The 14,258-nt window shown below is 37.5% G+C and overlaps 2 protein-coding genes across 3 annotated transcripts in view; one reads left to right on the forward strand and one right to left on the reverse strand.

Annotated features, from left to right (window-relative positions):
• The window catches only part of setd3 (SET domain containing 3, actin histidine methyltransferase), a 34,917-nt gene extending 27,559 nt beyond the window's left edge, over nucleotides 1–7,358 (reverse strand). Inside the window, exons 1-5 of one of the 2 annotated variants that reach the window (XM_020931574.2) lie at nucleotides 7,276–7,358; nucleotides 1,928–2,045; nucleotides 1,238–1,330; nucleotides 927–1,075; nucleotides 354–426 (exon numbers count right to left, since the gene is read on the reverse strand). In XM_020931574.2, coding sequence (XP_020787233.2) covers nucleotides 354–426; nucleotides 927–1,075; nucleotides 1,238–1,330; nucleotides 1,928–2,030 — 418 coding nt within the window. In that variant the 5' untranslated portion in view covers nucleotides 2,031–2,045; nucleotides 7,276–7,358. Of the gene's footprint in view, nucleotides 1–353; nucleotides 427–926; nucleotides 1,076–1,237; nucleotides 1,331–1,927; nucleotides 2,046–6,823; nucleotides 7,240–7,275 lie in introns of those variants that run through there. The other variant, XM_020931575.2, reaches the window with a different exon arrangement.
• Nucleotides 7,359–8,159: 801 nt separating this feature from the next.
• On the forward strand, nucleotides 8,160–14,258 carry LOC110166340 (cyclin-K-like). The gene is given in 10 exon segments (XM_055156099.1): nucleotides 8,160–9,021; nucleotides 9,556–9,637; nucleotides 9,713–9,844; nucleotides 9,938–10,043; nucleotides 10,494–10,721; nucleotides 11,082–11,245; nucleotides 11,488–11,518; nucleotides 11,615–11,686; nucleotides 12,755–12,850; nucleotides 12,853–14,258. Coding segments are annotated over 10 exon segments (1,431 nt in total). The 5' UTR covers nucleotides 8,160–8,845; the 3' UTR covers nucleotides 13,197–14,258.

Here is a 14,258-nt window from a genome sequence, read left to right on the forward strand (position 1 = left end):
ATTGCTACTTATTCAGAACTTTATTACCATCTTTATTTGTTTTTTATTTACTCTTTGTTATTGTAATATACTGTGATGTGTGAGTTACTGTGTCCAAGTAATTTCCCTTGTGGATCAATAAAGTTTGTCTAAGTCTAAATGGATGAAACATGAATATCTGTACTTGAAGATACTGTGGCATGTGGTTTTGTTTAAAGGGGTTAGGTTTAATCAGGTTTAATGTTTGGAAATATTGACCTTTTAACTTATTCAAGGAAAATTATTCAAATTGAACCGTTAACTGTGACGATGTGACAAGTTCGTTATCCTCACTGCAGATCTGAAACATAGCTCACTCTTATTGAAAGTCTTACCCAGAAGAGAGTTCTGTGCCGATTCCACTGTCATCAGCATCTTCCTGGGAATCCACAGAAACAGCTCCTCTGCCTGTCACGAACAGAGCAGTTATTCAACACAAGAGCCTCAAGCTGAGTGTTTGTTTGCTTTCCTTGTTTTGGAAAATCTGAGGGGTCAAATTTCCCCCTTCCTAAATACACACTTGCAAAGGAACATTAAACAATAGACTATTAAGAGAATACGGTTACGACACTTTCAGAAATTCAGTATTTTATTTTTCTCAGAGTTCACAAATGAAGATTCAGAGGCTTCTACTGGGTCTTGTGAACATTTCTAGCATAATTTTTGGTCTCTATACATTCTGATTTAGTTTCGTTTTGAGTCCAGTTTGGTCCTCTTCAAGTCCTGGTTAAGTCATGATCCAGTTCAGGTTTAGTTCTGAGTTTATTTATAGCTGATGTGGTGTGATAAAGTGTGGTCGTACCCTTTTTAACAGTGTTTAGGCCTAGAGCTACTTGAAGAGTCAGTGCATATAGTGAAATGAACCTCTGATTTCACAGACTAAAGTCCACACAGCAGAATTCTTTTACCTTGATGTCTTTAGTGGCCTGCAGTCCGTATCCTTCAGCCCCAAAATCGGCCACAGTGAATCCATCGGTGGAAGCTCCACAGTCCTGAGCCCAGGACAGTAGGTCTGAGAAGTGGTCCTCTCTGCTGCCTTCAAATATGATGGAAATACCTGGAGATCGAGCAGAAAATTAGTAACTGTTTTTGTTTTATTATACATGATATTTTCTTTTTAATTAAATCCATAGTATGTACTTTTTAGACAATAATAAAAGCATGGTTGTATAAATATAAGTTAATAAGAATTCAAATTAAAAAGTGCAAATGAAATTACCTTTTTGCTTCTTGCGTATTTTCTCCACCAGTGCTCTGATTTGTATGTATTCTTCCCACTCTTTACCAGCTGCGGGAGTTGCACTGCTGCACTCTGAAAAACAAGAGCAAACCATAAGAGAAACACTGGGTACTTTTGTATATCAAATACAAATAGATAATTGTGTTTTTAGAAGTTTTGGTGGTGATCTTTGATTAGACACCAAGTCATTTCTTTCATGGAGAAAACTGTGTCAGGGTTGTACAGTACATGATTTGAGATAAAATATCTGTTACGATTTTTCTGACAAGCTTTGTGTGAGATTTGAGTTTTATGTTTTTATAATAAGTTTTAAACACGTCCAGAAGAATTCACAAAAAAGACTGAAATATAAATTTACACAAGAATCACATATCAGAACAGCAGAATCAGGAGAAGGAGACAGGAGACTTTGTGTTTGTGGAGGAAATTAGGACACATAAAAAATGACAGCCTTTGCGATTTGCTAATTGTGTCTTTTCAAAGTGTAATTTTGATTTAATTGCGATTGATCTTGCAGCTCTAATGTAGAATAAAGAGGTGCTTTTTTATCAACTTCTAACTTGTGTGGGTAATGCTCTCTGCTTATAGACAAATGGAAAATGAAATACTGAGTCGTGTAATATGTGGTAGTAGAATATTCTGTGTACAAATATAATAGTGTGGACTTACTCTGGAGCAGTTCAGAAATCAGGTTCATCATCTCTTTGGGGGAAACCACAGCTGTGGCCCCGGAGCCGGACTTCTGAGTCTTCACTCGACTCTTCTTCCCCATTTTACTGATGGAAAACTAAGAGACAAAACACACTTCAGCACGTGTTTATACAGGCTCATGCAAATCAGGCGTTGTCCATTAAGAGGTAACACTGATGAGGGCTGAATTATGAGAAACATTAACGAAACTCTGAAACCTTAACCTAGATCAGGGGATTGCAAACTGTTCAGGTCAGGACCCCCAAAAATAGCCGCGCAACTGTCCCCAACTGCAAAATGAAATTGTAGTTTGTTAATGACACAATAAAAACTACTCAAAGAAACAGAGCTGATTTTAATCAGATTTTAAATATTTGCAACTTGAAATCATAAGTGAAAATTTTAAATCCAATTAAAATCCACTGTTTATTTGAGTCATTTTTATCATGTTATTTGGCTTAATATAACTAAATTATATTATTTTGTTATTTTACAAAAGCATCAAATACAGTGTCAGAAATTTTAAATTATATCTTCACACATTTTTTTGATACCACACGTACTAGACTAGATGATTGAATGCACAGTATTTTGTTGGCCAACAGTACAACAAATAGTACAATACCATATTACCATAGTAGTTTACACAAAGAAGTAATTCATGATAAGAAATAATTATCATGTGAGTATATTTCCGCAACATTTTTATACTGAGAATAGGTTTTATGTAATATTATCTTTAATTTTTATTATTTTGCCCATTACAATTGTGACACAAAATGACGTTATCGTCCAATACTTGGTACCTACTCCACACAGTGCCCTGTTTAATAAGTGACAGCCTGACAATGGTTGGCTGAAGATTTGTTACTCATTTGCTCCAGTTCAAATAAAACATTCTGAATCTTTTGCGCAATACTCTAGATTCCCCATTATGTTGAAACGCATTGAAGCTACTATTTATTACACCACAGATCAGCACAGAAGCAGTGTTTCCCGTTAATACAGGAGACTACAGTTGCCCCACCACAGCCTAAAATAAACTAGACAATATATTGGCATTACAAAATTAGACTTTGTTGCTCATTGTTACCATCATTCACTTTTAAAAGAGACTACACTGGTTAAAAATGGCTGTTGAAAATTCAAATACAGGCAGTAAGTGACATTTTTACTCCACGAATTGAATTGAATGAGATTAAATCATTAAAATAAAACTTGATTTGTGCCACCATAGTCTTAACAAAATCTATGGGAAACAGTGAGAACGTTAGTCCCTGATGTTAATGTATTGTTCTAGGGCTGTATGATTTTAGCAAAATGTCTATTTATAATATTTCTGACAAGCTTTGTGATTACGATTCAATTTCTGTTTATATTAGGATTCTGTTCACCTTTTAAAGACATCCAGGAGCATTAAGATTTGAGAGAGGACTGAAAGCTGAACTGCTAAACTAATAAAAGAATCAGATGCATTTCAGTTGGTGGAATTTTTCAACCACATCACAGTTGGCAGATTTAGCAGAAGAGGATTTTTTAAAATATTTCTTCTTCTTTTTTATCTTATTTAAAAGGTGCGTTTTGTAACTTTTCAGATCAAATGCTTTTCTCCATGGAGGTGTTATTGTCTGGAACATTTCACAGTATGATTTTAAACCTTTCTATCTTCATGGAGATCAAACCAGAGCAAGTTAGAAATCAGATCTGTGGAAAGGCGATCTCACTCACAGTCAGAATGTCTGTTTTTCTTGTTATTTTTGAGCTATAAAACCAACTGTAATTGAATAAATGTAAGTTAGAGCTGTTTAATGTCATACTATGGAACATTCTAGGTAGAACAATGGAAACGAGCAGGTGACAGACAACCAACCAAAAAGTTACACAGTGCACCTTTAAACAACTACCATCTTTGCTAATTGGTTCCGATTCAAATTGTGATTTTGAGTCAGTTTAAATAAATCTTGCAGGTCAATTCTTGCATATTCCTACTGCATAGAAGTTTATGACTGTACTATTAAAAAACAAATAGATTTTTTGCAGTCACATTCGCAGTGGACCACAGTCACAGCTGTTCGGACTCCGGGGCAGCTGTCTGTGACCCCATAAAAACAAGCACACCAAGTCTGTTTTGAAACCAAGCAGAGTTCATCGCAATCAAAATAAAATAACAAATTCAATGGATGCAATTAGCAAATTTTAAGTATCATAATCTCCTCCACAAACAACTAAATATCCTGCATAAAAACTGCTGAGCGTGTAGATCAGATCTGCACAAGCATGTTCTGAAATGTGATTCTTGTATTTGTGTGTCAGTTCATATTTCAGTCTTTTGGTCGATTCTTCTGGTCGTGTTTAAATGTGAACTCTGAACTGAATCCTATTATAAAACATTATATTATATTATATTATAAATCTCAAATCTAATCGCAATCGCAGTGCTCATCTTATAATTCAGTAAATGATCAATGAAACTGTTCAATCGTTTAGCGTGGGTACTTTTTGTTATTTTTTGTAGTACAATACTATCTGAGTTATAGAGTAACTTTTATGATATCTCCTAGTGTTTCATTCACATATTTATTTATTGTAGCTTATATTTTTTTAACGATTTTGTACGTTTACAAAATGGCTTTTACAGTTATGAGACAATTACATAAAGTAGTATAAAGTAATATTACCGTTTTTACTTTCTTCATATGTCAACTTTATATTTTCTTCAGCATTATAACACCTTTTTTATTTATTTTTGTGTTATTCTAAGTACCAGTTCAGCAGTCTCTCTCTCTCTCTCTCTCTCTCTCTCTCTCTATCTCTCTCTATATATATATATATATATATTATATTTTTTTTTTTTTTTTTTTTTGAGGGCAGTGTGGCTTTAGCTGTACTTTTTTGTGTTACGTTTTCACTTTTCACTTTAGGCTGTTTTTTTTAACAGTTTGCGGTGTGTAAACTGTGCTTCGTATATTTACTCTGTCCATGGACCAAAAAGGACAAAACCAGACTTAAAGTGGGACTAAATAAGAACTAAACCAGGACTATAGCAGGACTGAAAATAGACCTGTAAAACTATGAGACAAAAATAGGATTAAATCTTGGACAAAATACGCAAAACTGAACTAAGGCAAGTTTTAAGACAGTCACTAAAACAGTGACTCAGCCAGGACTAAAGTGGAACTAAATAAGAACTAAGTCAGATCTAAAGCAGAACTGAATTAGACCTTTAAGAGACACAAAACTAGGAATAAACATGCAAAAACAAAAACAAAACAAAGTCTTACAACAGTCAGAGCTGAAAGAGACTAAACCAGGATCCAATCAGGACTAAAGTGGGACTAAATAAAAATTAAACCAGATCTAAAGCAGGACTAAAGTAAGTCTTTAGGACTAAGTGAATCAAAACCAGGACTAAACTTGAACAAAACAAAAAAAAAACACACAGCAGAACTAAGCAATGTCTTGAGACAGTCAGAGCAAAAGGAGACCAAACCAGAACTAAACCAGGACAGTAGCAGAAGGATTAAACAAAGACACAACTAGCACGAAGAGAAGCAAAACCAGGACTAAACTTGAACAAAAACATAGAACAGAACTAAGCAATGTCTTGAGATCGTCAGAGCTAAAGAGGACTAAACCAGAACTAAACCAAGACCCAATCAGGACTAAAGTGGAACTAAATAAGAACTAAACCAGGAATAAAATAGGTCTATAGGACTAAGAAAGATAAAACCAGGAATAAACTTGGACAAAAATACACTAGAAGAGAACCAAGCAAAGAAAACAGTCAGGGCTGAAAGAGACTAAACCAGAACTAAACCAGGACCCAAGAACTAAACCAGATCTAAAGCAGGACTAAAGTAAGTATTTAGGACTAAGATAAATTAAACCAGGATTAAACTTGAACAAAAAACAGATCAGAACTCAGAAAAGCCTTGAGACTGTCAGAGCTAAAGGAGACTAAACCAGGACTAAACCAAGACAGTACCAGAAGGACTAAACCCTAAACCAACACTTAACCAGGACTAAACCAAGACACAAATAGGACAAAGAGAATCAAAACCAGGACTAAACTTGGGGGAAAAAAATAGAACAGAACTAAGCAAAGTCTTGAGACAGTCAGAGCAAAAGGAGACTAAATCAGAACTAAACCAGGACCCAAGAACTAAACCAGATCTAAGGCAGGACTAAAGTAAGCCTTTAGGACTAAGAATTAAAGCAGGACTAAACCTGAACAAAAAATAGATCAGAACTCAAAAAAGTCTTGAGACTGTCAGAGCTAAAGGAGACTAAACCAGGACTAAACCAAGACACAACTAGAACTAAACAAGGTCTAAAAGCAGGATTAAAAAGGAGAAATTCTGTACAAAATCATGACTAAACTAGAACTAAACCAGGATAGCACAAGGAGGACTAAACCAACACACAACTAGGACTAAACAAGGTCTAAAAACAGGATTAAAAATGAGAAATTCTGTCCAAAATCATAACTAAACCAGAACTAAACCAGGACAGCACCAGAAGGACTAAACCAAGACTCAACCAGGACTAACCCAAAACACAACTAGAACTAAACAAGGTCTAAAAACAGTGCTAAAAAATAGCAATTCTGTCCAAAATCATGACTAAACCAGAACTAAACCAGGACAGCACAAGGAGGACTAAACCAAGACACAACTAGAACTAAACAAGGTCTAAAAACAGGGCTAAAAAGGAGCAATTCTGTCCAAAATCATGACTAAACCAGAACTAAACCAGGACAGCACAAGGAGGACTAAACCAAGACACAACTAGAACTAAACAAGGTCTAAAAACAGTGCTAAAAAATAGCAATTCTGTCCAAAATCATGACTAAACCAGATCTAAACGTGGGCCTACCAATAAGTTGAATGAACCTCAGTGTTTGGAAAATCTTCGTAAAGCAACGGTCAATGTTTCCAGCACAACCTGCTCGTTTATTCTCTTGTATTTTCTGTCATTTAGCGGCTAACAGCAGCTTGCAGGGGTAGGCCAGCAGCAGCAGCCCTCTCGTAGCTTCTTTTTGGAGGTATCACGCCCATCTGTGAAGCGATCTAATTGGATCTGAGCGGAGTACAGGGCTCATTCATACACTTCGGCTGTAGTGTCGAGAGCAGACCATGCTAACTGTGCTAAGCTGTCAAGGATCAGGCTGAGTTTGAGAAGCAGCTAATCTGATTCAGCTTCAAAAGGGGCAAAAATGACGCTGCGTGTTTACACCGAAACAGAACGCAAACACACGCACAGATAACTCAGACTGGAGGCTCGTATGTTGCAAAGAAAGTTGACATTTTTCTTCGCTTTAGTCATACCTTTTTAAGTGACAGCAGCAGTTCCTCTATCCCTGCACGGAAACCCAACTTGAACGAGTGGCTCGAGGACTGAAGTCTAGGCATTTCCTCCGGGTGGGCGTGGTTTAGCGACGACGTCACTAACTCTTATGATTATTTTTTTTTTGCTAATAAAAATAAATTATGAGTTAGATTTTCAAAGTTAAGAAAGCTAAGAAGAGACTGGTTTGAGATTAAGTAAAATAAAAATAAATAAAAATAAAATTTAATAAAAAATAAATAAAGCAAATTGAAAAAGTGTCTGCATTGCTATTTACACGCTCACACATTTTTGCTTGTAATTTCCTAAATGAGTAGCGTGACCAGAAGTCCCTATTTCCCCGGGACAGTCCCAGTGTTGAGCCCTGTGTCCCCTGTCCCAGCAGATTTATCCAAAACCAGTGATTTGTCCCAGTTTTATACAAGAACTGTCCCAAGTGTCCCTATTTTTGACCAATTTGATCCCTGCCAACAGTAAAAAGAAGCATAAATTGTCGTTTGTTTCGGTAAAATGCAGAAAAGCTTCTTAAAAATGACCAAAACACACAAAAAATTTGACTATACTGATTCATCGAGTGCGTAACAATTTTCATTAATGTACTCGTTTCACAATTTTATTATTACCAACCACTCCAAACCGACTGTCCCAGTTTTAGATTTTGAAATTCTGGTCACCCTATAAATGAGCTCTTTTGATTAGTTATTTTCCACCCAAAATTTACTTTTTATTCCAATATTCTGTCCTTAATTAAAGTTATCTGAAGACGTTTGAAGAAAAAAGCAAATCATGTGATATAGAACAGTAGCTAAAATACGTAAAGCCAATGTCTGTCAGTGGAAGACAGACAGTAAGAAGATTTAAAAAAAAAAAATAAAAAAATATTAATGGAAATATTTCAGCATGTTTTTTAACTACTGCGAGTGTTTTCTGACTTTATAACCCGCCCCGATGGAAATGCCTAGAATTTAGCGAGTCCCTTTTCCTTTTACGATTGGTGTCGCTCTGAACTACGCCTACGAAAATATCCGGATTTTGATTGGCGCTGTTCTCAGTCTGTGCTGTGATTGGATAAAAATAGCTAAATAAAGAATTTGCCCCGCCTATAAAGTATCCCGATTGGCTGATATGTAACAGATAGCTGAAAACTTCCTTATATGGATTTTGATTTAGCTTGTGCGATTGGTGGAGGAGGCTGTCAATCAAAAATACGGACCAGGTTCGGGGATGTAGCCTTTGTTTGGATTAGTATTTTTTATTTTACTGCAAAATAAAGAAGAAATGTTCACTGGTATAGATACAGTTTCGACAAGAATAGCAGAAGATCTTTTAAATTTTTATTGTTATTTTTTCTTGTTTTATGCAACCGCTGTATATTTAATAAACTGATGCTATATTTGCTATTTCGCTATATGCTATAACGGTTTGTGATGCTAGTAGATCAAATGGAAAGGAAAAACTGGATATAAATAGTAAAACTCCCAAACAGATTTGCATTTTGTTGGATCGGACTTTTTTGGCTTGGTTAGCATCCCGGACCACTGCAGAACCTCCATGTTTTGGGACAGGAAAGACCCGTCTCTTCTGGACATAAAACCATGCTGGTACTGGGACAAGAAGGACCTGGCGCATACCCCGTCCCAGTCCGAGGGTTTGGACCCGGCCACCGAGGCCCGGTACCGCAGAGAGGGGGCCCGCTTCATATTTGATGTAGGAACAAGACTCGGGCTGTATCCTTCACTGACACTCATAAATATGCAAGAGCTCCCATCCTTCATTTACTAGAGATGATACACTGATGTGTACTATAATAACCTTGCATAAACGTGTAATTACTGTGTAGTTCATTAATAATATCTACCTAAACAAAAGATAACTCTAATCTCAAAGGGGGGATTCACTTGTTTTGGCATTTATAGTGCATAAAAATAATACAAACTGAAAACAATCTTCAATTTCATTAACTGCGGATGTTTCTTTTGGATATTTATCAGAAAAAGTATGTTATCCTTAAAATAAAACTGACTTATGTTATAAAATTGCAGTCTGAAAACTAGTAACCAATAATAATTAACTGTATTTGATAATTATAAACATGTATCAAAGCAAAACTATATTAGACTGAATTATAATTAAACACAGTATAATGCACTTGACTAGTTTGTATATAATATTTACTGATTTGGGGTTTTTTGTGTTCAAGATTTGTTTAGTCTACAAACAATTTTAGAAATGTGAATATTTCTTAACTGCTTTTACTTCAGACATTATGAAACACTGGCCACCGGGATTGTATATTTCCACAGATTTTACATGTTCCACTCTTTTAAGCAGTTCCCCAGATATGTAAGTATATTTTTAAATATTTAGTTCAACCTTTCATAGTGATATCAGGCTCAATAATCAAGCTGTTTTGCGCAGGTGACTGGGGCCTGCTGCCTTTTCTTGGCCGGAAAAGTGGAAGAAACACCCAAAAAGTGCAAAGACATCATCAAGACTGCACGAAGCCTCCTCAATGACATCCAGTTTGCTCAGTTTGGAGATGACCCAAAGGTTTGTCTACAGAAATAACTGTTTATATTCTGATTTACTCACTTGCATATTTAGTTTATTATTGCTTCATTAAAGTATGCATTTTGTCAACAGGAGGAAGTGATGGTGCTGGAGAGAATCTTACTACAGACCATTAAATTTGACCTGCAGGTGGAGCATCCGTACCAGTTTCTGCTGCGCTACGCAAAACAGCTAAAAGGTACTTATTATATTTAGTATTTGTATTACTCAGATTTTTTATTGTAAACGAATGCCATTAGCTCAGATGTGTCCAATAAGATGAAGGCTCGTGAAACTTAATAAGTGTCGCAAGTAGATAAGGCACAAAGTCTTCTCTGTAAGCGTAAGTAAACAAATTATTTTTACAGCCTCAGAAAGTGGTGCCATCAGTCAACCTCAAAGATGTGATTGTTGTCACTTGAAAGGATTGTAAAACATAATATAATATAATAATATGACAAGTTTGCGGTGCCAATCCCAAACAAATAATGATACCATTCAACATCTGTGGATCATAAATTTGGATATTTCTTTCAAAAACAGTTAATCTGCCCTCCATCTGAAATTATGACTTTATTATAGAAAGTGAACACAACATATTCCTTATTCAAATTATTGTGCTGAATTCTGCTTGTTTTCTGTTTCCCAGGAGACAAAAACAAGGTTCAGAAGCTGGTGCAGATGGCATGGACTTTTGTGAATGACAGTCTGTGTACGATGGTGGCGCTGCAGTGGGAGCCTCAGATCATCGCTGTGGCCGTCATGTACCTCGCCGGACGACTCTGTAAATTTGACCTGCAGGAGTGGACTTCCAAACAATCGTCGCGGCGATGGTGGGAGCAGTTTGTGCACGATGTTCCTGTGGAGGTTTTGGAAGGTAAAAGACTGATTTTTAGAGAATAGAGATTCAAGATTCTGTAATTAATGTCTTTTTTACATGCACACATCTGATCATAATCTGAATTCTGCAGTTGCCAGATTATTGAAATGTCAAGTAAACAGTTACATCTGATGTGAGAAGTGTGATGTTTTTCTTGCAACCAGGAAAATTATGAAAAAGTATGGCAAAACTAACGAAACCATGGCAGATAAAATGATCTGTAAAGTTATTTTAAAATGAATTGTTCTTTGCCTTTCAAACACTACACTTTCTGGACACAGCCATTCTCATATATGAACCTAAATACATTATTAAATCCTAGCAGAACTAATTTAACATCCTTCTTTTTTTTTACAGACATCTGCCACCAGATTCTTGACCTGTATTCTCAGGCTAAACAGCAGATTCCAGATGGGGCGAGCGGAGACAATCCCATCCCCTCCATCTCCTCCCCCATTGGTCCCCCTCCAGCAAAGAAGGCCTCCCCCCAGACCAGCCCCAGACCCCCCAAACCCGCTCAGGTGATTTTAGATATATACAAACAGTACCTCCTATACATAATTAAGTACACTATTGTCTATGGATTAGTGAAGATGAAATATTAATCAAAAGCTATTCAGAAAAGCAACTGGGACGTTTTATAAGAAAATCAAATGTCGCCTGAAGAGAACATGTATATGTATATATAATATGTAGTTTTCATGGTGTAATGTTATTTTTATTTACAGTTTTAAACTCTTTCTCTTGTTTCTCTTGTTTTTAGCCATCTCCTAAAGAAGAAAGCAAGCCAGCAAGTAAGAAAAACATACATGTATACTGTATATTGTACTAATATTTTATATATTTTAACTCTATTAACTTTTGGTGTTATCATGTGATTCTGTGCTCAGAGCTGTCAGCTGCGGAGCTCCTCCCTCCTCCTCCTCCGCCCCCTCCTCCACCTGCTCCTGCTGTCAATCCAGGTAAGAGTTTATATTCTGTGCTATTTTAATTAACTGAAACAATGATTAAAGCACTAGGTAATTTTTCTGATGGAAGGTCTATCGCTTTTTTGCCTAGAATGTCATTGTATATGGAATTTAACTTTTATTTTGCATTTATTAAATTAGAGCTAAAAAAATATCTTGGAAAAACTATATTATTAGTGTGAGCAGGTTCGCCTCTCCACAGATATGAGCAGTAACTTGGCCTGGTGGTGTTACCAGTTTGTCTCCAAGGAAATAGGTATATTGCCATAGTGTGGAACATTTCAGACAAAGCAGTAAGATCTCCATGGAAACAAGCAGATGACTCACCCAAAACATGCTACATAGGTCTCCAAAACAGTTGATAGTCAAGGTCAGTTAAATACAATCAATCAATGAACCTGCCCAGGGACGACAGGTGGAAATTAGCACTGGTGCTAGTGGGTAGACACTTCACCCACATTGCCTAGTATGAAAGCGGTGTGTGCGTGGGTGATGGTGGTGGTCGGAGGGACCGTTGGCGCTAATTGGCATGGCAGCCACGCTTCTGTCAATCTGCTCCAGGGCAGCTGTGGCTACAATAGTAGCTTACCATCACCAGGTATAGAGTGAATGAATAATGCTGAATGTAATGCTCTGTAAAGTGTCTTTGTGAAAAAATGTCTGTGAAAAGTGCTATATAAATAAAGACTTACTTACTTACTTACTTACTTAACCCTCCATTACACCTTTATATTATATTATATTATGGTTGTCTGCATATATAATACTGTCATGCCTAGAATGTGACAGTATATGGCATTAAACTTCTCTATCTTGCATTTAGTCAATTAGAGGTGTTCTTATAACTAAATAAAACCTTGAAAAACCTGCATCACCTGCTTGTTTCCATGGAGATAGATTTATTTATATTTATTGCCGTAGTGTGGAACTTTCCAGCAAACAAGCAGACGTCTAACCTTCCAATCTGAAAAGTTACACAGTGCACCTTTAAAATTGCTCATTAAAACTGATGCATGTTGATTTCTCTGTTCCATAACCCTTGTATCTCTGTCGCTCTTACAGAACACAAACCCTCGTACCCACCTGCCCCGGAGATGCCCCCCAAACCCACCCCCCCTCCTCTGCCCCACTGCCCCCCTCCGCCTCCCCCTCCCCCCTGGACGTCCCCAGCACCAGCTCCCTCGTCTCCAGCGAAGGCTACCAGACCCTCCAGTCCATGATAAAGACCGAGGCCTCCTGCTACCCCTCCGTGCCCCCCGCGTGCGCCCCTCCCCTGGGCTACCACTTCCCCAGCGCTGGCTCCACCTCCTACCACGCCCCGCCCCTCTCCGCCTACAGCTACCTGCTCGCCCCTCCTCCCCCCTCCGTCCTGGGCCTGGCGTCGGGTTTGACCAGCGGGTACCCTCCTCCTCCGGTCACCACGGGACACAGCCAGCTGCCCCCTCCCCTGCCCCCCGGGATGCCCCCTGTGAGCGGGATGGGGCGTGGCACGTGGATGAGATAAAGCATGGTGGTGTTTTAAAGTTGCACTACGTAACTTTTCTGATGTAGAAATCGCCAGTTGCTTGTCTCCATTGAGATTTGCCATGGATATTCCACTGTATGGTTTTTAAACATAGACTGTATATATAAATGGACATAACTAACCCACTAGCGCCACGTTCAAAATAGGAAGTGAGCATGGGTGCGCCTCAGGCTCCATCTGCTCTGGTTCCAATTGATTTTACTCTGAAAAACTGTTGCCTCCCTCTTTTGGTCTTAAAACATTCATAATAACCCGCGCTACATGATCCTGGTGCTTTTATTTTGCTATTTTCTCTGTAAATAAACTCATTTTCCTAATATGGAACTTGGCTCCAAATTCTCCCTACAACTGCAAGCCTCAGTGAGCTTCATTTGACTAGAGCCGAACGCTATGGGTGACGTGACACTCCCTTAGCCCACTTCTTTATACAGTCTATGCTTTAAAACAATCCATCTTGCATTTATTCGTTTAATTTATTATATGTTTATTGTCAAAAACAAATAGCTCATTTTAATGCCATACTGTGGAACATTCCAGGCAAAGCTATAACGCCATGGAGATAAGTTAGTAATGTTCCCTCCAGTGTTCCATGGTATAACATTAAAATGATCAAAAAAATGCCTGGAAAACTTGCATTCGTGGTCGCCTCTCCAAAGATCTGAGCTGTAACTTGGCCCGATGGGGGCACTTGCTTGTCTTTATTGTAATTTTAATGCCATACTGTGGAACATTCCAGATGAAGCAATAACATCACTGTGGCTAGTAATGTTCCCTCCACCAGAAAAGTTACACAGTGAATAAATGAAAAAAAAAAAAGCTGGTTAAGAGGAGCTGGTTCAGTATTAAATGAAACCTGGTCTTCCTAGCACTACACACATTTTAAACCACAATATTTAAGTGTTATTTTTACTTAATATTTCAGTATTCTTTTTGATGTATCGAAGTCTGTATAGTTTTTTACGTTGGTAAACACCAGCTTTATGTGTCCAAGTCTTAAGTCAGTTATGTTTACATTTGCTCTGCTCAGTATTATTTTCAGTA

The sequence above is a fragment of the Boleophthalmus pectinirostris genome, unplaced genomic scaffold, assembly GCF_026225935.1.
Source record: "Boleophthalmus pectinirostris isolate CB_2022bp ecotype Guang Dong unplaced genomic scaffold, ASM2622593v1 HiC_scaffold_10, whole genome shotgun sequence".
In the NCBI taxonomy this organism is placed as follows: Eukaryota; Metazoa; Chordata; class Actinopteri; order Gobiiformes; family Gobiidae; genus Boleophthalmus; species Boleophthalmus pectinirostris.